A 23,965-nucleotide genomic window follows, 5' to 3' on the forward strand; every position below is an offset into this window, starting at 1 on the left:
TTTATCATGAATGAATAGTGAATTTCATCAAATGCTTTTTCAGCATCTATTGAGATGAGCATGTATTTTTTGTCTTTTCTTTTGTTTATGTGGTATATCATACTGATTGATTTGCATATATTGAACCATCATTGTGAACCTGGAATGAATCCCACTTAGTCATGGTGTATGATCCTTTTTATGTGTTGTTGGATTTTGTTTCCCAATATTTTATTGAAAATTTTTGCATCTGTATTCTTCAAAGATATTGGCCTATAATTTTCTGTTTTTCTGGGTTCTTTGGTTCTGGTATCAGAGTGATAGTGGCTTCATTGAGTGTCCTTAAGAGTGTCCCTCCTCCTCAGTTTTTTGGAAGAGTTTGAGAAAGTTTGGTACAAGTTGTTCTTATGTTTGGTAGAATTCATCTGTGACACCATCTGGTCCTGGACTTCATAGGGAATTTTTAAATTACAGATTTTATTTCACTTCTGGCAATTGGTTTCTTCAAATTATCTATTTCTTCTCGATTCAGTTTTGGTGGGCTGCATGTTTCTAGAAACTTGTCCATTTCTTCTAAGTTGTCAGATTTGTTGGCATATAATTGCTCATAGTATTCCTTTATGTTTTTTTTTTAAATTTCTGTGGTATCAGTTATTATGTCTTTTTTGTTTCTTAATTTGTTTATTTCAGTTCTCTCTCTCTTCTTCTTGGTAAGCTTTGCCAGAAGTTTGTCAATTTTGCTTATCCTTTCAAAGAACCAGCTCTTGTTTTTTTTTAATCTCTATTTTATTTCCTCTCTGATCTTATTATTTCCTTCTTTCTGCTGACTTCAGGTTTTGTTTGTTCTTCTTTTCCTAAATCTTTTATGTGGTGGCTTAGGTGGTTTATTTGAGATTTTTCTTGTTTTTGAGAAAGGCCTGTATCACTATGAACTTCCCTCTAAGAACTACGCATGTGGCACCCCATAGCTTTTGTATGGGTGTGTTTCCATTGTCATTTGTCTCAAGGGATATTTTAGTTTCCACTTTGATTTCATTACTGACTCATTAATTTTTTTTTTTAGTACCATGTTGTTTAGTCTCCATGTAATTTTTTCTCATTTCTTTTTCTGCGGTTAATTTTTAGTTTCATTGTGGTCACAAAAGATGTTTAAAATAATTTCTGTACTCTTAAATTTTTTGAGGCTTGTTTTCAGGCCCTTGTATGTGGTCAATCCTAGAGAATGTTCTGTGTGCACTTGAAAAGAACGTGTATTCTATTTTTTGAATGTAATGGCCTGAAAATATCAATTAGGTCTAATTGTTCTATTGTATCATTTAGGATCTCTGTTGCCTTATTGATTATCTGTCTGGAAGATCTGTCCATCGACGTGAGCCTCTTGTTATTACTGTATGCCTATCAATTTCTCACTTTATGTTTTAGTATGGTTTTATGTATTTGGGTGCTCCTATATTAGGTGCATATATGTTGATGAGTACCAAATTCTCTTCTTGTATTTATCTTTTTATCATTTTATAATGTCCTTTATCTTTCTTTATAGTCTTTGTTTTAAGGTCTATTTTGTCTCACTATTATTGCAATCCCTACTTTGTTGCCATTTTCTTTTTTACAAATTATCTTTTTCCACCCCTTCAGTTTTAGTCTGTATGTATCCTTTGCCCTAAAATGGATCTCTTGTAGGCAGCATATTGTAGACTCTTGTTTTCTTTTATTTCCAGTCTACCACTCTAAACGTCTTTTGATTGGAACATTTAGTCCACTGATGTTTAATTATTGATAGATATGTATTTATTTCCATTTGGAACCTTCTTTTCCCATTGATTTTATATTTCTTCTTTGTTCTTTCTGTTTTTGTTAATCCTTTGGTAGTTTGATTTTCTCTTGTATTATACTTATGTTCTTTTTGGTTTCTGTGAATCTATTGTGTGTTTTCGATATGTGATTAACCTGTTTTTTAAATGTGTTAACCACTTACTATACCTACTTGCCTTAGATTGGTAGTCATATAGGCTCAAACACATTCTTGGCGAGGTGGGGGTTGAATCTACATTTTCTGACTTTCTGCCCCTGCATTTTATGATTTTGAGGTCCTCTTTTACATCTTCATGTTCATCCTTTTGCTCTTCATTGTGGTTTTCATCACTTTCACAGAAAATGTATTAATCTAGTTTAAGTGATTTCTTTTCCATTTGTGATTTTTTTTTCTATTATGGATTCTTCTTTTCTATTTAGAGAATATCTTTCAATGTTTCCTTTAGGATAGGTTTAGTATTGCTGTACTCTTTCAGTTTTTGCTTGTTCGAGAAACTCTTTATCTTTCCTTATATTCTAAATGATAATCTTGCTGGGTAGAGTATCCTAGGTTGCAGATTTTTCCCCTTTAGAACTTTGAATGTATCTTGCCACTCCTTTCTGGCCTGCAGTGCTTCTGCGGAAAAATCATCTGTTAGCCTTATTGGGGGTTCTCTTGTAATTAACTTTGTTTTTCTTTTGCTGCCTTTAGAATCCTCTCTTTAATTTTGTCCCTTTTTATTTGTCTTGGTGTAAGCCTGTTTTTCTTGTTGGGGACCCTCTGTGCTTCCTGTACCTGGATATCTGTTTCCTTCTTTAGGACTAGGAAGCTTTCAGCCATAATTTTTCAAATACATTTTTGACCCCCTTTTTCTTTCCCTTCTGGAATCCCTATCATGCATAGATTGGCATGCTTTATATTATCCCATAGTCTCTTATATAGATTTTTTTTATTCATTTGGCTTTCTGTCTGCTGTCCTGATTGGGTGATTTCCATTATTCTATCTTCCAGGTCACTTACTTATCTTTCTGCATTATTCAATGTGCTATTCATTGCCTTTATGCAGCTTTCATCTCTGCAAATGAGTTTTCCTTATTCTTTTTTGATCACACTATGTGGCTTGTGGGATCTCAGTTCCCCAACCAGGAACTGAACCAGGCCCCATCAAACCCTAACCACCGGACCACCAGGGGAATTCCCTGCGGTTGATTTATGTAATTTTTCTTGGTTCCTCTTTATAGTTGCTGGCTCCTTGTCACAGTACTCTGCATTGTTGTTGATAGCCTTTCTTAATTCCTTCATATTTTCATTTTCTCCTTTTTGAAATCAGTGTCTATTAGACTGAAGAGGTCTGCTTTATTATTTGTCCTTTCAGGGGAATGCTCTTGGTTTTCTACCTGGATTCCTTTGGTTCTTCATTTTGCTTATATTTCTCTTACTCTGTGAGTTTAGGAGAAACAATTATCTACTGTGGTCTGGGAGGACTATTTCTATGTGGAGACATCCCTGTGTAACTTGTGTGGGTTTAATATATTTGGTGCGAGGGTTGTATTTTAGTATGGGTGCCTGTCATCTATTTTCTTAGTGTGTGTGTATTATTATCCCCTTGATAGAGGGTGTGCAGATGTGGTGTCTGGTGCTTTGTTTGGGGGTTCTTGGCAGCAGTGGTGGCTCAGGTGTGCCCCAAGAGAATGTGATGAGAGCAGCGGCTATTCTTGCTGAGTTGCTAAGTCACTTCAGTCGTGTCCGACTCTGTGCAACCCCATAGACGGCAGCCCACCAGGCTACTCCATCCCTGGGATTCTCCACTCCTGGAATCTGTGAAGGTGGGTGGTAGCAGCTTGCAACCATGCCTTGTGTCCAGGCAGGTGGCAGTGGTGGTTCCTGAGCACCCCTGGAGTGGTGATAGCTCATGACTGCTCCTAGAGCCTGGGCAGGCACTGTCCTGTCATCTGTGAGCTCGTGCACAGGAAAAAAGGCTACAATTCAGCTCCCTCCCCTCCCACTGCACGCTTTCCAGACAGTGGCAACTGGCTTTTAGGATGGCCCAGGCTTCCTCTGTGTACACCCCCAGCCATAGGCTCAGTGAATTCCAGCCCTAGCGCAGGCTGTTTCCACACAGCCTACCCCAATCCTCTCCCTGGTTCTGATCTCCAAAGCCCAAGTTCCAGCACCCAGCTCCCACCCACCCCAGTAGACTCATGTCTCAGACTGGGGAACGCAGGGCAGAGGCCCTGATCATCCGTACAATTCTCCCTCTGCTCCAGCTGCTGCCCGCTGGCTGCTACACTCTCCTCCAAGCCTCTGAAGCTCCCTTTCTGTCCCTGTAGCGCTCCCCACCAGGAAGGGGTCTTCCCATGGTGCAGGAAACTTTCCTCTTTCACAGCTTCCTTCCAGCAGCACAGGGCTTGTCCTGATTACTTTCTGGGTAGAGTATTCTTGGTTGTAGGTTTTTCCCTCTCATTTTAAATATGTTGTGCCATTCCCTTCTGACCTGCAGAGTTTCTGCTAAAAAGTCAGCTGACAGCCTTATGGGAGTTCCCATATACATAATGTGTTGCTTTTTCCTTTGCTGCTCTTCATATTCTTTTTTTATCGTCAGTGTTTTGCCATTTTAATTATAAGGGGTGTTGGTGTGTTTCCTTTGGGTTGATTCTGTTTGGGATTCTTTGTACTTCCTGGACCTGGATGTCTGTTTCCTTTCCCAAGTTAGGGATGTTTTCAGTCAGTATGCCTTCAATTCTGTTTTCAGCCTTATTTTCTCTTTCTTCTCCTTCTGGGACCCCTATAATGCAAATATTAGTGTGTTTGATGTTTTCCCAGAGGTCTTCCATTCTGTTCATGCTTTTTTCTTTTTCATGTTAAGCATCAGTGATTTCTGCTACTATCTTCTGGCTCGTTGATCCAGTCCTCTGTATCATTTAGTCTATTTCATTTTAGTTATTGCGTTCTTCATGCCATTTTGGTGGTTTTTAATATTTTCTGTTTGTTAAAAACTCCTAAATTCTTGTTTTGCACATTGATTCTTCCAAGTTCTTTGATCATCTTCTGATCACTACGTTGAACTCTTTCTCAGGTAGATTGTCGGTGTCTACTTAGTTCTTTTTCTGGGGTTTTATCTCGTTTCTTAATTTGGAACATGTTCTTTGTCACCTCATTTTGTCTACGTTGCTTTTTTTATTTTTATGTGTCTGATGGGTTGTTTACATTTCCCAACCTTGAAGAAGATGCTTTTCATAGGGATCCTTTGTGTCCCAGGATACTTCCCTTTCACCACATGAGTTGTATGCTCTAGGGCTTCCCCCATGAGGGATGCATAGGTCTTTCTGTTGTGGTGCGCTCTGTGGGTAGTCTAGTGAGCTTGGTTGACCCCTGGTTTCTTTGGTTGCCAGTTCGTGCCTTGTGCAGAGGCTGCTAGCAACTCATTGGCGGGACTGGTTCATGAGGCAGCTGGCTGCAGAACCCCCAGGGGTCTATACTTGTGCTGGGGTCCTGATGGGTGGAGTTAGGATCCAGGAGACCTCAGGGGCCATTGCTCATCCACTAGTGAGGAGAGCTGTGCCCTGGTGTCTGGTTTCAGGGTTGAAGGGTCCCAGAGCAGGTGTCGGATCACTGGTAGGTGGGGCCAGTTCCTGACACAATTGACTGCAAGGTCTGGGGTGTCTTGAGTCTTGTATTGGCCTGCTAGTGGGCAGGTCCTGGGCCCAGCTGGCCCAGGGCAGGATCTGGACAGCTAGTGAGTGGGCCAGGACTGGAGATGGCAGGAATGTAGTTTTCCTGTGACTCGTGTCTGCCTACTGGTGGGTGGAGCTGGATGAGAGGCTAGAGCAGGCTCACTGGTGGGCGGGGCTGGTGCCTTGGGGATTCTGGGGCCGGTTCCAGACTGCTCTGGATAGAGCTGAGTCCCAGAGTCTCTGGCTGGAGGGCCCTGGTGGTCTTGGTTCTACTGCCTGTGTACTGGTGCATAGAGTTGGATTCCGGGCCCTCTGCTGGGCAGGGCTGTGTCCAGAGGCAGCTGTGGATCTAAGGGTGTTAGAGCAGCCTCTCTGCTGGTAGGTGGGGCTGTGTCCATGCCCAGTTAGTTGCTTGGCTTGAGCTGTCCCGGCACTGGCCCCTGCAGGCCACTCAGTGCCTGTAGCCCCATGTGGGGCTGGGGCCTGGGGCTGATAAGCTAAAGGGAGGATTCCAGAATGACACTTGCCAGCACCAGTGTCCATGGGGTAAAAGAGCCCCCCAGAATGGCTGTTGCCAGTGTCTGTGTTCCCAGGGCGAGCTGTGATTGCCTTGTGCCACTCCGGGAGACTCTCCAGGAATAGCAGGTAGGTTTGACCCAGGCGCCTATCGGGTTACTGCTTCTGCCCTGGGTTCTAGAGCCTGTGAAATTTTGTATGTGCCCTTTAAAAGTGAGGTCTCTATTTCTTGCAGCCCTATGGGACTCTCAAAAATAAGCCCCACTGGCCTTCAAAGCTAGATGTTCTGGGGGCTCATCTTCTTGTGTAGGACTCCCAGGTTGGGGAGCCTGGCATGGGGCTCGGGTCTCTCGCCCTTTGGGAAAACCATGCAGTCCTAATTATTCTCCTGTTTGTGGAACGCCCACTGGGGGATGTGGGACTTGACTGTGTGGCAGCTCTGCCCCTCCTGCCTACCTCTCTGTGCTTCCATCTTTATATCTCTAGTTGTAGAAGACATTTTCTGGTAGGTTCTAGTCATTTTCAACAATGGTTGTTCTGCACTTAGTTGTGATTTTGTGTGCCTGTAAAATGAGGTAAGTTCAGGGTCTTTCCCACTCTGCCATCTTGCAGCGTTTCCCTTGTTTAAATGTTAATTCTACATATATTTTAAACCCCAGAACATAGTATTGTTTTGTTTAGTCAATACACATTTATATTTAACCATGTATTAAAATTTTCTGTTGCTCTCATTTTGTTTGAGTTTAAAATCATTTTTCTTCTGCCTAAGAAAGCTATTTAGTACTTATTTTAGTGCAGCTACACTGGCCACAAGCTCTTTCAGTTTTTATTTATCTGGAAATATATTTTGACTTTAAAGAAAATAAACTTCAGTGAAGTATTATTTCATTCAGTAACATTCACAGAGTTTAAGTGTACAGGTAGACTTTTGACAAATCTTATGTGTATATATAATCATCTGGGAGGCAGGGATGGGCAATTGCCACCTTCACAATCTAAGCTGGCTCACACCAAGTCATAGCAAGGATTTCCAAAGATCTGAATCCCACTGGCCTTTTACCACTGCGGTAGCAATGCAGTGGTTGTGGTTGTTCCTTGTGGTTGTGTGTGAGGTGAGGTCTCCTAGCCCAGAGTGACCAGCAAAGTCTTGGAACACAGCCCAAGTTTAGCTGTGTCAGCCCTTCCACATGTGAGTCTGGGCATCAGGTCTGGGCTTGAGGCCTGTCCCTAACATTGGTGGGGTCTAGAGCCAGAGTCGGAGAAGGCAATGGCACCCCACTCCAGTACTCTTGCCTGGAAAATCCCATGGGCAGAGGAGCCTGGTAGGCTGCAGTCCATGGGGTCATGAGGAGTTGGACACGACTGAGCGACTTCACTTTCACTTTTCACTTTCATGCATTGGAAAAGGAAATGGCAGCCCACTCCAGTGTTCTTGCCTGGAGAATCCCAGGGACAGGGGAGCCTGGTGGGCTGCCGTCTATGGGATCGCACAGAGTCGGACACGACTGAAGCGACTTAGCAGCAGCAGCAGCTATTTGCCATGAAGTGATGGGACTAGATACCATGATCTTATTTTTTTGAATGTTGAGTTTTAAGGCAACTTTTTCACTCTCCTCTTTCACTTTCATCAAGAGGCTCTTGAGTTTCTCTTCACTTTCTGCCATAAGGGTGGTGTCATCTTTATATCTGAGGTTATTGATATTTCTCCTCGCAATCTTGATTGTAGCTTGAGCCTCATCCAGCCCAGCATTTCGCATGGTGTACTCTGCATATGCATTAAATAAGCAGAGTGACAGTATGCACCCTTGACGTATGCCTTTCCCAATTTTGAACCAATCTGTTGTTTCATGTCCAGTTCTAATTTGCTTCTTGACCTGCATACAGATTTCTCAGGAGGCAGATAAGGTGGTCTGGTATTCCCATCTATCGAAGAATTTTCCACAGTTTGTTGTGACCCACACAGTCAAAGGCTTTAATGTAGTCACTGAAGCAGAAGTAGATGTTTTGTGTTTTTTTTTTTTTTGTGGACTTCCTTTGCTTTTTCTAAGATCCAGTGGCTGTTGGCAATTTGATCTCTAGTTCCCCTGCCTTTATAAATCCAGCTTGTACATCTGGAAGTTCTCAGTTCATGTACTGCAGAAGCCTAGCTTGAAGGATTTTGAGTCTAATCCTACTAGCGTGTGGAATGAATGCAACTGTGCAGTAGTTTCTGCACAATTCTTTGGCATTGCCTTTCTTTGGGATTGGAATGAAAACCGACCTTTTCCAATCCTGTGGCCACTGCTGAGTTTTCCAAATTTGCTGACATATTGAGTGCAGCACTTTCACATCATCATCTTTTAGGATTTGAAATAGCTCAGCTGGAATTTCATCACCTCCACTAGCTTTGTTCGTAGTAATGCTTCCTAAGGTCCACTTGACTTCACATTCCAAGACGCCTGGCTGTAGGTGACTGACCACACACCATCATGGTTATCTGTGTCATTAAGACTTTTTTTTTCGGTTCTTCTGTGTATTCTGGCAAATAGAATGTATTCACTTCACGGCAAATAGATGGGGAAACAGTCAACAGTGGTTGACTTTATTTTGGGGGGCTCCAAAATCACTGCAGATGGTGATTGCAGCCATGAAATTAAAAGATGCTTACTCCTTGGAAGGAAAGTTAGGACCAACCTAGACAGCATATTAAAAAGCAGAGACATTACTTTGTCAACAAAGGTCCGTCTAGTCAAGGCTATGGTTTTCCCAGTGGTCATGTATGGATGTGAGAGTTGGACTATAAAGAAAGCTAGCACTGAAGAATTGATGCTTTTGAACTGTGGTATTGGAAAAGACGTTTGAGAGTCCCTTGGACTGCAAGGAGATCCAACCAGTCCATCCTAAAGGAGATCAGTCCTGAATGTTCATTGGAAGGATGGATGTTGAAGGTGAAACTCCAGTACTTTGGCCATTTGATGTGAAGAACCGCTAATTTGAAAAGACCCTGATCCTGGGAAAGATTGAGGGCAGGAGGAGAAGGGGATGACAGACGATGAGATGGTTGGATGGCACCGTTGACTTAATGAACATGAGTTTGGGTGGACTCCGGGCATTGGTGATGGACAGGGAGGCCTTGTGTGCTGTGGTCCATGGGGTCACAGAGTCACATGACTGAGCGACTGAACTGAACTGTGTATTCTTGCCACTTCTTCTTAATATCTTCTGCTTCTGTTATGTCATTGCCGTTTCTGTCCTTTATTGAGCCCATCTTTGCATGAAATGGTCCCTTGGTATTTCTGATTTTCTTGAAGAGAGTTCTAGTCTTTCCCGTTCTATTGTTTTTGTCTATTTCTTTCCATTTTTCACTGAAGAAGGCTTTTCTGTCTCTCCTTGCTGTTTTCTGGAACTCTGCATTCATTTGGGTATATCTTTCCTTTTCTCCTTTGCTTTTTGCTTCTCTTCTTTTCTCAGCTATTTGTATAGGATCCTCAGACAACCACTTTTGCCTTCTTGCATTTCTTTTTCTTCAGGATGGTTTTGGTCACCACCTCTTGTACAATGTTACAAACCTCCATCCATAGTTTGTCAGGCACTCTGTCTACCAGATCTAGTCCCTTGAATCTGTTCATCACCTCCACTTTATAATAATAAGAAATTTGATTTAGGTCATACCTGAATGGTCTGGTGGTTTGCCCAACTTTCTTCAATTTGAGCCTGAATTTTGCAATAAGAAGCTGATGATCTGAGCCACAGTCAGCTCCTAGACTTGTTTTTGCTGACTGTATAGCGTTTCTCCATCTTCAGCTACAAAGAATGTACTCAATCTGATTTCAGTATTGACCATCTGGTGTTATCCATGTGTAGAGTCATCTCTTGTTTGTCAGAAGAGAGTGTTTGCTATGACCAGTGCGTTCTCTTGGCACAACTTTGTTAGCTTTTGCCCTGTTCATTTTGTACTCCAAGGCCAAACTTGGCTGTTACTCCAGGTATCTCTTCACTTCCTACTTTTGCATTCCAGTCTCCTGTGATGAAAGGACATATTCTTTTGGTGTTAATTCTAAAAGGTCTTCTAGGTCTTCATAGAACTATTCAACTTTAGCTTCTTGGCATCGGTGGTTGGGGCATAGATTGGATTACTGTGATACCAAATGGTTTGCCTTGGAAATGAACCGAGATCATTCTGGCATTTTTGAGATTGCATCCAAGTACTACATTTAAGACTCTTCTGTTGACTATGAGGGCTACTCCATTCCTTCTAAGGGATTCTTGCCCACAGTAGCAGATATAATGGTCATCTGAGTTAAATTCACCCATTCTCATCCATTTTACTTCTCTAGCCCCCAGGTGGCACATTGATTGCCACCCAATGGCCAATGATGGTTTTTCACCCTCAACGAAGACTAGCAATGGGACAACCAGAGCGCCAGGCATGCCCTCCAGCTACATGGAGCAGCTGAAGGGCATGTCCTGCTAGTCAGGGCCTGACAAAACATGGTCTGCTGGAGAAGGGAATAGCAAACCACTTCAGTATTCTTGCCTTGAGAACCCCATGAACAGTATGAAAAGGCAAAAGGTGAGATATACATGAATTTGTGGCGCTGCAAGATAAAGAACACTTCTCTCACCCCAGGAATTTCTCGTATTCTTCTTTACATTCAATTTCTCACTTCTATTCCCCCTACCCAGGAAACCACTGCTCTGATTTCTAGAATCATGTGAATGAAATCATACACTCCATACTCTTTTGAGTCTTGTTTCTCTCAGCATAACATCTTTGATACTCATTCATGTCATATTAATATTTCATTCATATTTATTTTTCAATAAGGCACTACTATACGTGGCTCCCCAATCTGCTCATCCACTCACCTGTAGTTGGCCTCTGTGGGAACAGCAAGCTACACTATCAGAACTGGCAGTGGAAGCCTCCTGTTTTAAAAAAACACCCACAAAACTGTCGGAACCTCTGAACCTTTTCAGAAGGCTGAGATCTAGAATGAGAAGTTACTAAACTGAAACTTATCACAGGCTCTTGATATGTATTTCAAATGTGTTTCCAGAAGGTGTCCATCAGTTTACATTCCTGGTATGAGAGTTCTTGCCTCACCATACTATCAAAACCATTTTTGTGTCTTATTTTCTGATCTTTTCAAGCATGAAAATTAAATCTAATTGTTGAAAGGAATTCATGCTAAACCACTAGATCCTGTAGTTACTTTGTTTCTGAGTTTATAGGATTATAGTGAGTTTACTTCTTTAACCCCCGTCTCACTGACTTTCTGAGAAACTCTAATCTGAAAAGCCGGTTCACAATCTTTTCTGGCATCAGTATTTCTGGTGACCAAATGTCCATGAACTGCATTTCTCTGGAGTGTTCCATGATTTAGATTTGGTCTACCCTTGCATTCTAACAGGGCAGGATCAGCTTTCTTTGTTTCCTCTTTCACCATCCACACCTTGTTAAATTCCTGCTGAGTTGAGAGATCTTTGCAAATCTGGTTAAATTTCAAGCTAGTCTCCTTGCCAACTGGCTGATGTGTAATTTGTTGCTTTGCTTAGGTGGCCATAAATCAGGTTTTCCTTAAGTTTCTGCCTTAGGCAGTAAGAGGTAGTGATGGCTATGGGCGATACTCTGAGGAAGGGCCGGGGAGGCACGTCAGTGGCTGTGTGGGAATCACGGGCTTGGAAGAGTTAGAAGCCAGGAGTGAAATGAGACCCACAGTGAAGATGTATGAGGATTGGGAGTGAAGGAATGAAGGCTCTGTGTAACACCCATTCCAAGCCTTGGGAAGAATGGAGCTGAGTTCAGTTGCTCAGTCATGTCCGACTCTTTGCGACTCCATGGACTGCAGCATGCTAGGCCTCCCTGTCCATCGCCAGCTCCTGGAGTTTACTCAAACTCATGTCCACTGAGTCAGTTGATGCCATCCAGCCATCTCATCCTCTGTCGTCCCCTTCTCCTCCTGCCTTCAATCTTTCCCAGCATCATGGTGTGAAAAGACCCTGATTCACCAAGTGACAAGGCAGTTCCCTTTCCAGCTCTCTGATTTACCGTGATCTCAAAGAGAAAGTTTCATTCTTGTGCTACTGTGTCTTTAACACCTCTCGCATGCTTCTAAGAGAAAACAAGCCTCAGACCAAGAGCCTTTCTGGGCAACTTTGTTAAGCTGGAGTTCAATAGCACGGTTTTATTCTTTAGTGAATTTATTTTTGTGTTACTTTTTTATTTAATGCAAGTGAGTGTTTTGGTTATGATGGTAATATAAAATTTCCTTTAAAATTAGTCTGCTAGAGTTGTAAAATAAAGTCAATTTAAAGGAAAAAGTCAAGTACACAGCTTTGCTTTTGAGACTCAATTATGGCCAAAAAATGTGACTGTCATGCCTGAATGACTAAGATTTGGAAAATAGTGTCCCAAAGGAAGAAGGTAACGAAGAGTACTCTGAGATCCTACAGTTCTGTATTAAAACTTACTTTCTCCAATCTTATTCATTCATTCATTCATTTGTTCACCATGCAGCACAAGAGGGTTTTCAAAGAAACCTTTTTTTCTCTTTTTTTTTTTTGACTTTGCAGATTCCAGAAAGAAATTGGAAATTGAAGATTTAAGGATAGAATGTTGTTTTACAGTATTCTCACTCACTTCAAAGAACACATGCCAGAAACTTAAAAAGGTATTACTAACCACTAGTTTAAATATACATTTAACATCATCAACTGGTATCCTTAAGGAAACTAATTTTCTAAAACTTTGGATCCTTAAGTGAGTCATAGAATTGACAACAGTAGAAAAAGCTGAATTAGAGTCTAATGAATCAGCATACTTTTAGTGGAATAGTAGCTAATCACTCATTTTTGTTCCTTCAAATTCCTTTTGATAAGAATCTCTTGCCTTTCTTGTTTAGAATGTTAGAATGTACTGTGTTTTGCTCAGTCAGGTTATAAAAGGGAAGAGTATTGTGTGGAGTCCCGATGAGAATCTCTGGAAGGCTTGCATTTCACAACTTGAAGGTAAAAGATGATAAAATGCAAAACTGCAAGAAAAAAAAATGTGTCAAAGAGCAGGAGACTAGTTGTGGGAAAAATGTGAGAACGATGAGACCTGAATGTTAACATAGGTGGGCTTGTGAAACATACATGTTTGGAACTCTTATGAATTTTTTCTTTAAGATCAACAAAAAATGTTTAAAGCTATCTCTCTGGGATATATGAGGTTTAGATGAAAGACTAGTTCAAGGCCTTTCTGCTTTCAAGAGTGTGATCCATTTTCTATCCATAGGATGACTGGAAAATTAAGTGGCTGAGAGATCTTATTCTGGAGGGGGAAAAAAAGCAATCAATACAATTCTGGGGTTGCACAGACAAACCCAAAGTATTTTCTTAATACTCAAATAAAAGAGCTTGGGCCCTACCAAGACAGGAAGCTCAGCACCTGTATGAGGTTTCTGAGGATTTCCAGGGAGCTGGTGTCTCCTGGTCATCCACCGCTTGGAACTCCACGTTGCCTCTCTCTGTCGCCCTCGTTCTGTCCCACTTCACTCCTGCGTGGCCATTGCCACGCCTTCATTCCCTCAGGTGCTGTCATGTAACCGGCTTGGCTGGAGATATAAGGAGAGCTGGGGCGGGGCTGTGCAGAGGACTGCAGCACAGCCCAGATCAGGCAGTGACGACGGACGGACATGCTGCTGTTCCCAGGCTCCTGGGCTCTGACTGCCACAGGAGAGCCGTGACTACCATGGATGCCTCGCCCCAGCGTGCTCTCTCGGCAGGGCATTTTGCTCTCTCCCATTAGTTCCCACAACTCCTTGGCTCCAACTTCTGGCCCCTGTCCCCTCACAGGGCGTATAGAAACTTCTAATCCGTGTCAGCTAATTTGGAAAACATACATTTGCATCCTTATTCTAGTCTAGGATTGAGACATGCATTTTCCCCCCAAACTTTAAACTTTTTATTTTGTATTGGGGTGTAGCTGATTAACAGTGTTGTGGTAGTTTCGGGTGAACAGTGAAAGGATTCAGCCATTCATGTATGTATGTACCCATTCTCCCCCAAGCCCCTCTCCCATCCAGGTTGGCACATAACATTGAATAGAGTTCTATGGAGGCACACTTTTTTTAAAAAGTGATAATAATTAAGAAGTTTTGCTAAACAAAAGCATTGTCTACCTCTGGTCATCTACACCACTGATGTAACCCACAAGCAGACACAACTAAATTATGATTTTTTTTTTTACTGTAATTCATCTCAGATCAGTATCTTAAGCATGACTCCTTCTTGCTTTTGTTATTCAGTTGCTCAGTCATGTCCAGCTCTTTGCGACACCATGGCCTACAGCACACCAGGCTTCCCTGTCTTTGACTATCTCCCAGAGTTTGTCCAAACTCATATCCATTGAGTCAATGATACCATCCAACCATCTCATCCTCTGTTGTCCCCTTCTCCTACTCCCCTCAATAATTTCCAGCGTCAGGGTCTTTCCCAATGAATTGGCTCTTGGCATCAGGTGGCCAAATTATTGGAGCTTCAACTTCAGCATCCGTCTTTCCAGTGAATATTCAGGATTGATTTCCTTTAGGATTGACTGCTTTGAGCTCCTTGCAGTCCAAGGGACTTTCAGGAGTCTTCTCCAACACCACAGTTCAGAAGCTTCAATTCTTTCGTGCTCAGCCTTCTTTATGGTCCAACTCTCACATCCATACATGACTACTGGAAAAACCATAGCTTTGACCAGATGGACCTTTGTTGGCAAAGTAACGTCTCTGTTTTTTAATATGCTATTCCTGCTCTGGCTTAAAGCTCAACATTCAGAAAACGAAGATCATGGCATCTGGTCCCATCACTTCATGGGAAATAGATGGAGAAACAGTGGAAACAGTGTCACACTTTATTTTTTGGGGCTCCAAAATCACTGCAGATGATGACTGCAGCCATGAAATTAAAAGATGCTTACTCCTTGGAAGAAAAGTTATGACCAACCTAGACAGCATATTCGAAAGCTGGAGTTGGTGATGGACAGGGAGGCCTGGCGTGCTGCAATTCATGGGGTCACAAAGAGTCGGACATGACTGAGCGACTGAACTGAACTGAACTGATTCCTGCTCTAAATAGAGAAATTCCAGGACCAAAGAAAGGTGGGGGATGGTGGGGTGGGGAAACCTTTCCCGTGGCTTTGGCTTTGTTGGTGATTTCATTTGTTTCTTCAGGCGCTGCGCTGAGAGGCTGGCCCTGGGTCCTGATTGCCCTTCTGCCAGAAAGACACAGGCAGCCAAAGATGAGTTTGGGGAAAGCAGCCGCTTGCGTCTTTAACCATGGAAAAGCACGGCCGCAGTGAGATGGAAATAGTCCCATCAGAGCCTCACTCCTTCATCAAGTTGTTGAAAGTCAGCCGGGAGCATCTGGTCACTCACATCCGAAACACTCAGTGTCTGCTGGACAACTTGCTGCAGAATGACTACTTCTCCACTGAAGATGCAGAGATCGTGTGTGCCTGCCCCACGCAGCCCGACAAGGTGCTGGTGACGGGGAGGCCAGCTCTGATGGCCAGATGGGGTGAAGAGCTTTGAGAGTTCAGTACATTGGGTGATTATTTACAGAACAGAAATTACATATTTCATTTCTGTGATCATGACACAGCAAACTCCTCTGATCCCCCTCCATTCTCCTTGCTGTGTGTACTGGTTCTCAAATAACTCATTTTCCAATTCACTTTAAATTAGTGAATTCTTTAGAAAGCAAGCATGCATGAGATGCTAGCCATGCTACCCCCTTCCGTGCCTGTTAAACCCTGAAGAACTGCTCACTGCTGGGTACGGCTCTGAGAATGGCCCTCATTTCTGATTGAGGAATAGCTGTGTTTTAGCCCAGGTCCACAGTAAAGACTTTCTTACACTTCACTGTGGGAAGTCTTCCCAGCCCTTGGTTTCACTTTAACTTTGTGTCATGTTAAGAAAAATAGAATGGAGGGACCAAAACCTCCTTCTTGGGGAGAGGAGTGACAGAATTCATTTGTAACATGATCCTGCCGGGGCTTCCCTGGTGGCTCAGTTGGTAAAGAATCTTCCTGCAGTGCAAGAGATCCCAGTCCCATCCCTGGATCAAGAAGATCCCCTGGAGAAGGAAATGGCAACCCACTCCAGTGTTCTTGCCTGGGAAATCCCATGGACAGAGGACAGAGGAGCCTGGTGGGCTGTAGTCCATGGATTTGCAAGAGTCGGACATGACTTGGTGACTAAACCACCAGCAGCACTTTTCTGACCTGTTGGGCTCAGAAAAGACCAGAAAGGTTTCTGAGAAAAGCATAAAAGAACACTGTGGTGATTTTTTTCCCTTGAATATTTAATACGACAGAAAACTTTCTGAAGGTACATCTTAGACAGAAATCTGCTGTCCATTTGCTCTGTTTGGCCCAGCACCCACCTCATTATGCCTAATGGCTGATTTTCTGCCCTCAGCTCTTGTTCCCAGAAAGCAGTAGTGTTAGGTTAAGAGGGAAAAGAAGAGCTGGGAAAAGGAAATTCCAGGGGTGGGCCTGACCCCAGTTGTGAGTCTGACCTTTTTATTTTTAGGCTCGTGGAAGCCTCTGTTTTCCTAGAGCCATGCGGTTTGTTTCTTGCTCAGGAGGTCCATTTCAGGCTGTAGCATCTCACACTGCTGGGTGGATAGTCAAGCTCGAGGCTGTAAGAGCTCAGGGCCCTGCATGTGGGCCCCTCTGGGGGGTGAACAACCCTAGCACTGGCCCTCACCCTCCTGCTTGCACCCCGCTAGGTCCGCAGAATTCTGGACCTGGTACAGAGCAAGGGCGAGGAGGTGTCCGAGTTCTTCCTCCACGTGATCCAGCAACTCTCAGACGCTTATGTGGATCTCAAGCCTTGGCTGTCAGAGATTGGCTTCTCCCCTTCGCCGCTCATTCAGAGCAAAGCTGTTGTCAACACTGACCCAGGTACGAGGGAGCCGCCCAGGAGGCAAGGCCCCGGGGGCTTGGAAATGTTCTCTGTGCAGGCCCAGCAGGGGATAAAGGTGGGGTCCACCTTGGCCAGCCCTGCCCTCCACCCCAGGCAGCAGGCTCTGCTGCTGTGTTCCTTTTAGAAAAAGAGAGCTGGGTCCCTGTCACCCTTGTGCAGCCCAAGGGACTGTAATTGAACTGCCCACGGGTAGCTGGTCTGGTTTATGTAAGGGCCTATGGAGGTATCGGGATGACTTCTGTTTGAACCCCTTGCTGGCTTCCTATTCTGAGGTATCTAGACATTTTAGTGGTTGTACAAATTCAAGGTTGTATTTTTTTTCCTTCTTAAAAAGCTTATCAAATTTGATTCTAGGCGAAGAATTCTTCTATCACTCCTGACTGCCAGTCCTTATTTCCAAAACATCATGCCCACTCCACCCCCACCTTGCCCTTTAGTTAAATGATTAGTTCTGTAGGTATTTATGATGTGCTCACCATGTGCTAAGGCTGAGGGTGCTGGATGCCAGGGGTCCAGTGGGGAGCAGACCCAGATATGGTTCCTGCCTTCAGGGAGCTCAGAGGTTAATGCAGGAAACTGGTAGTAACACAGATATATATTTGCAAATAGTGATAAGGAGCACAGCAGTCCAAGGTGCTGAGAGAACACGTAATTGGAGCCACAGTCTGGTCTGAGGACCAGGGAATCTTCTTTCCACGCCTGTGGTCACTCCACAGCTGTTGGCAACATACCAGCACCGAGCTTCCAAACTCTTGAGTTTCAAAGAATCCAGTTTGACCTTGAAAACAGAAGCATAGGATCATGTTCCAGACTGTCAGGTGTGTATTTGGGAGAAACTAGACCTAGAGACAGTGTCAGGGCCAAGCTTTTGCTTCTGAGGTCCCAACACTTAAGCACCAGCCATTGCTAGCTTCTTAGTCTCACTGCTCCTGCTCACCTCACTTCTGTTATTTTTGTTGTTGTTCAGTTGCTAAGTCGTGTCTGACTATGTGACCCCATGGACTGCAGCACACCAGGCTCCTCTGTCCTCCATTCTCTCCCATAGTTTGCTCAAATTCATGTCCATTGTGTCAGTGATGGCATCCAGTCATCTCATCCTCTGTGGCCCCCTTCTCCTCCTGCCTTCAATCTTCCCCAGCATCAGGATCTTTTCCAGTGAGTCAGAGATTCACATCAGGTGGCCAAAGTATTGAAGCTTCAGCATCAGTCCTTTCAATGAATATTCAGGGTTGATTTCCTTTAGATTTACTAGTTTGATTTCCTTGCTTTCCAAGGGACTCTCAAGAGTCTTCTCCAATACCACAGTTCAAAAGCATTAATTCTTTGGTGCTCAGCCTTCTATATGGTCCAACTCTCACATCCAGGTGGATCTGTATATGACTACTGGAAAAAACATAGCTTTGACTATACAGACCTTTGTCAGCAAAGTGATGTCTCTGCTTTTTAATATGCTGTCTAGGTTTGTTATCTTCCCCTATGAAAAAAGGAAAATATTCCTTTGATAAAGAGTTTTCTATAAAGGACTTTACTCCATTGGGCCCTTTACCTAGCTACTGTAACAGATTTTAAAGTATAATTCACTCTATAAGAAGCCAGATGCAAAAGGCTGCACATTGTATGAATCCATTTATAGGAAATGTCCAGAAAGGGCAAATTCATGGAGAGAGAAAGCAGACCAACAGTTTCCCAGGGCCAAGGTGAGACAGAGATAGTCGGCAAATGCACTTATGGTGGATATTGTACCCCTGGATTATAGCAGTGTTTGTGTAAATCTCAAAATTTACTAAAAATAATTGTAAACCTGTTGTAAAATAGGTGAATTTACAGTCTGTACATTTTTCCTTACTAAAACTTAGAAAAATAGGATTTACTTCACAAATGTTAAGCAGAGAACCAAGTTGATAGGAGAGGGTTGTAGATGAATCTGGAAATATGCACGTGTCCAATTTTTATTGTTATCATTAAAATCCCAAAAGTATTTCAAAGGAATTTATGGACTAACCCCCCCCCCCTTTTTTTTTTTTTTGCCTGGAGTAAGGCCATTTTGTAGCTTGGTTCTGCAGAGTGGCACCCATGTCTTCATGTTAAATCATGTACCCGCCTATGGGCAATCCCAGGGCTCCCCCTAGGGCATGTGCTAAGCATCAGTGATTCCCCAGGCCTCAGCTGTGGAACCAGGACTGCTGTGCTCTGTGGAGTCCTTTATTTACTCAGTTACAGTGAGGCACAGCCCCTTTGTAGTCCATGTTAATATCAAACATATCATCACAAAAAGTTTGGCATTGGGTTTTATGAGACTATTTAAGAGCAGTGTAATAAGCACAAGAAGTTTGGGGACAGTTTCTTCCTCAAGTACAAGTTTCAGTGCAGACTGGCCTGAGCTGTTTGAGTGGAACACTTGGGGTGGGCTGGAGCAGGAGAGCCACGTAGTCTAGCCCTCTATTTTGAAGGGGCTTCAGCTTTTAGCTGGTGTTCCATGATGACTTGTGCAGAGGAGTAGGGAGCTTGAATCAGACACTGATCCCAGTTGGGTTCTGCCCCTGCTGGCTGGCTAAATTTGAGGTCAGGAAAAGGGGTGGAGGCCAGAGGACCAGGGGATTCTGGACTGCTAGCTGTCTGTATTTGAGGAGTCCTTGCACCTGGACTCAGTGTCCAGGCTGTGGGTTTGTCTGTGTACTTGTTTCTTCACCTGAGACCTCCCATTGGATACCCTTTCCACCTGTGTCTCTTTCTCAACCTTCTTCCACCTGTCACCCCCCGGCTCTCCCTGCAGTGAGCAGATACAGCCAGAAGCTGCAGCAGCAACTGGGCCAGGACTCCAAGTTCATTCTGTGCTATGCTCAGAAGGAGGAGCTGCTGTTGGAGCAGATGTACACGGACACGGTGGTGGAGCTTGTCAACTTCAGCAACGAGAGCCTGGGCAGCCTGGACAGCCTGGCCTGCCTCCTGGACGCAACCACGGGCGTCCTCAACGAGCAGGGTGAGATCATCTTCGTGTTTGGCGATGCAGGCATGGGCAAGTCCATGCTGCTGCAGCGGCTGCAGAGCCTCTGGGCAGCAGGCCAGCTGGACCCAGGGATCAAGTTCTTCTTCCACTTCCGCTGCCGCACCCTCAGCTGCTTCAAGAAGAGCGCGGCACTGTGTCTGCAGGACCTGCTCTTCAAGCATTACTGCTACCCAGAGCAGGACCCCGGGGAGGTTTTTGCCTTCCTGCTGCGCTTTCCCCACACGGCCCTCTTCACCTTCGACGGCCTGGACGAGCTGCACTCAGACTTCGACCTGAGCAGCGAGCCCGACACCTCCTCCCCTTGGGAGCCCGCCCACCCGCTGGCCCTGCTGGCCAGTCTGCTCAGTGGGAAGCTGCTCAAAGGGGCGCGCAAGCTGCTCACAGCCCGCACGGGCGTCGAGGTCCCGCGACATCTCCTCTGGAAGAAGGCGCTCCTGCGCGGCTTCTCCCCCAGCCACCTGCGCGCCTACACCGGGAGGATGTTCCCCGAGCGCGCCAAGCGCCAGCGCCTGCTAGATCAACTGGAGGCCAACCCCAACCTCTGCAGCCTGTGCGCGGTGCCCCTCTTCTGCTGGATCATCTTCCGGTGCTTCCAGCACTTCCACGACACCTTTGAGAGCTCCCCGCAGCTGCCTGATCTCACGGTGACGCTGACTGACATCTTCCTGTTGGTCACCGAGGTCCACCTGAACAGGACGCAGCCCACCAGCCTGGTGCAGCAGAACACGCGGAGCCAGACAGAGACCCTCCGCGCCGGCCGGGACACGCTGTGCTCGCTGGGCCGGGTGGCTCACAGGGGCATGGAGAAGAGCCTCTTCGTCTTCAACCAGGACGAGGTGCAGGCGTCCGAGGTGCGGGAGGGGGACCTGCAGCTGGGCTTCCTTCGGACCGTGCCGGAGCTGGGCCTCGGAGAGGAACAGCAGTCCTATGAGTTCTTCCACCTAACCCTCCAGGCCTTCTTTGCTGCCCTCTTTCTAGTGGTGGACGACAAGGTGGGCACTAGGGAGCTGCTCAGGTTCTTCCAGGAGTGGACTCCTCCCGAGGAGGCTGTGGCCACATCGACCTGCTTTCCTCCTTTTCTCCCCGTCCAGTGTCTGGGGGGCCGTGGTCTGCATGGGGAAGACCCCTTCAAGAACAAGGATCACTTTCATTTCACCAACCTCTTCCTGTGCGGGCTGTTGTCCAAAGGCAAACAGAAACTCCTGCGACACCTGGTGCCCACAGCTGCCCTGCGGCGAAAACGCAAGGCCCTGTGGACTCACCTGTTCACCAGCCTGCGCTCCCACCTGAAGAACCTGCCCCGGGTCCAGTCTGGGGGCTTCAGCCAGGTGCAGGCCCTGCCTACCTTTATCTGGATGTTGCGCTGCATTTTCGAGACGCAGAGTGAGAAGGCGGGGCAGCTGGCGGCCAGGGGCATCTGCGCCAACTACCTCAAGCTGACCTTCTGCAACGCCTGCTCGGCTGACTGCAGTGCCCTCTCCTTCGTCCTGCATCACTTGCGCAAGCGGCTGGCGCTCGACCTGGACAACAACAACCTCAACGACTTCGGCGTGCGTGAACTGCAGCCATGCTTCAGCCGCCTCACTGTCATCAGGTGAAGCCACCAGGTTCAGGGAGCGGTTGGCAGGGCTGGGGTCAGGTGTCAGACCCAAGGACTGGGATCCTGGAGCTGGATTTCTTGGGTTATCCTGGGACTCATGACCACGGATCTGGGAGCATCCGGACCTTCCCTGTCTCAGGGTGAAAGTAAAAGTCGTTCAGTCCTGTCCAACTCTTTGGGACGCCATGGACTATATAGTCCATGGAATTCTCCAGGCCAGAATACTGGAGTGGGTAGCCTCTCCCTTCTCCAGGGGATCTCCCCAACCCAGGGATTGAACCCAAGTTTCCCGTGTTGCAGGAGGATTCTTTACCAGCTAAGCCACAGGGGAAGCCCACTCTGTCTCAGGGTGGTAGAAGGTAATGAGCAAAGCTTCCAAGTTAGATGGATGTGAATTGGCCCTAACTGGGTGTCCTTGAGCAAGTTGCTAAACTTCTTCGAGGTTTCAGTGTCCTCATTCAAGGACACTCCTCAAAAAAGGAGTCTCTTATATCCTAGCAATTACAGTAATAGCAATCAGCATTTATTGAGAATGAGTAAAGGACTTTACAAATATTACCTGGCTTAATCCTCTTAACATCTCTGTAAGAGTTGTTGTTCAGTTGCTCAGTTGTGTCCAACTCTGCGACCCCATGGACTACAGCACACCAGATCTCTATTTTGGCAAATGAGGAAGCAGAGGCACAGAGAAGTTGCTCAAGGTCGCACATGGGGGCCGTGGTGGAGCCAGAATCATAAAGAACCTACCTTTTCAGATTTATGTGAGGCTCAGAGATAACCCGTGAAAAGTTTCTGACACGTGAAAAATTTTATAAAGGCAAAAAAAGACGACTTTATGGTTATTAGCGTTAACTTCTACCAAAAAAGCTGGCAACCCTGAGCAGCAAAGCATCTCAGTAAAGAATGCTGACTCTTAGTTTCCTGTTCGATGGTTTTGAGGAAAGAAAAGCCAGTCAGTCTTCTTTCTTCTATTAGCATCTTGTGTTAAATACACCTTGTAAATCTCTACGGGGGGTTTCAGTTCTCTACTACTTGGCTCATGCATTCCTGAAGAGCAGCAGGGATTTGGAACTGATTCCAGGTACCAGTTAGACCAGCACCAGAGTGTACATTGTGCAGGGATGGGTGGATGTAGGGAGCCCAAGCCTATGCTGGCCTGGGAATTGGGAAGTCTGGAATCTGTTCTCTGAGCTCTCAGCCAGCAACTCTCTGTATGCAGCCTCAGGCAACGCCACACTCAGTGCCTCCCCGTGCCCATTTCATAAGGTGGAAATGATGCACCAGTCTGATGGTCCTGTAGTTTGCCTCCAGACAGCAAAAGACAAAACAGGAAGAAATGGACCACCCTAAGGAAGCACGTTGAGCTCCCTGAGGGCATCAGTGAGGATTAGTTTTGGCTGAGAGTTAGAGAAAACTCACAATACTGGTGGACTTTCCAGGTGGTGCTAGTGGTGAAGAATGCTCCTGTCAATGCAGGAGACACAAGAGACGCAGTTTCCATCCCTTAGTTGGGAAGAGCCTTTGGAGTAGGAAATGGCAACCCACTCCAGTATTCATGCCTGGAAAATCCCATGGACAGAGGAGTCTGGCGGACTACAGTCCTTGGGCCTGCAGAGAGTCGAGCATGACTGAGCACCAAGCACCACCGAAATATTGATGGCTTAGATAAGTTATCGGCTTATTTGTTTCTCATGAAAAAGTTTAAAGGAGGGCAGCTTAGGGCTTCTTTGAGGTCTCCATGACCACCAGCCTTGGCTGTCTTTTGCCTTACTGCTCTGTTGTCCTCCCTATCTGACTGCCAAGTCCTGGCCCCAAATGGCTGCTTAAGCTCCAGCCATTCAGTTGACATTCTAGTCACCAAGAGGAACAAAAGGCGAAGGACAAACCCCATTCTTCTTTTGGTAAATTTATTTTATTGAAGTATAGTTGATTTACAATGTTGTATGCATTTCTGCTGTATGGCAAAGTGATTCATTGATTCAAAGTGATTCAGTTACATATTTTTTTCATATTCTTTTCTCCATTATGGTTTATCACAGGATATTGAATATAGTTCCCTGTGCTATAGAACAGAATCTTGTTGTTTATCCATTATGTGTATTAATGTAATAGCGGTCTCTGCTAATCCCAAATTCCCAATCCATCCCTACCCCATCCCACCCTTCCCCTTGGCAACCATAAGTCTCTCCTCTATGTCTGTGAGTCTGTTTCACAGATAAGTTCATTTCTGTCATATTTTAGATGCCACACATAAGTGACATCATATGGTATTTGTCTCTTTCTGACATTTCATTTAGTGTGATAATCTCTAGTTGCACGTGTTGCTGAAAATGGAATTATTTCATTCTTTTTTATGGCTGAGTAGAAGGCAATGGCACCCCACTCCAGTACTCTTGCCTGGAAAATCCCATGGATGGAGGAGCCTGGTGCGCTGCAGTCCATGGGGTCGCTAAGAGT

General features: G+C 45.1%; 1 protein-coding gene across 5 annotated transcripts in view; it reads left to right on the top strand.

Moving 5' to 3' along the window:
* Positions 1 to 23,965, top strand: part of NOD1 (nucleotide binding oligomerization domain containing 1) — a 92,633-nt gene that overhangs the window by 37,145 nt on the left and 31,523 nt on the right. For 3 of the 5 annotated variants that reach the window (XM_069588062.1, XM_069588063.1, XM_069588064.1), the window contains exons 2-5: positions 12,517 to 12,614; positions 15,144 to 15,449; positions 16,705 to 16,879; positions 19,675 to 21,502. In XM_069588062.1, the coding sequence (XP_069444163.1) occupies positions 15,249 to 15,449; positions 16,705 to 16,879; positions 19,675 to 21,502 (2,204 nt within the window). In that variant the 5' untranslated portion in view covers positions 12,517 to 12,614; positions 15,144 to 15,248. The remainder of the gene's footprint in view (positions 1 to 12,516; positions 12,615 to 15,143; positions 15,450 to 16,704; positions 16,880 to 19,674; positions 21,503 to 23,965) is intronic. The other 2 variants (XR_011256694.1, XM_069588060.1) reach the window with 1 other exon arrangement.

This window comes from Ovis canadensis, chromosome 4 (genome assembly GCF_042477335.2).
Source record: "Ovis canadensis isolate MfBH-ARS-UI-01 breed Bighorn chromosome 4, ARS-UI_OviCan_v2, whole genome shotgun sequence".
NCBI classification, from domain to species: domain Eukaryota; kingdom Metazoa; phylum Chordata; class Mammalia; order Artiodactyla; family Bovidae; genus Ovis; species Ovis canadensis.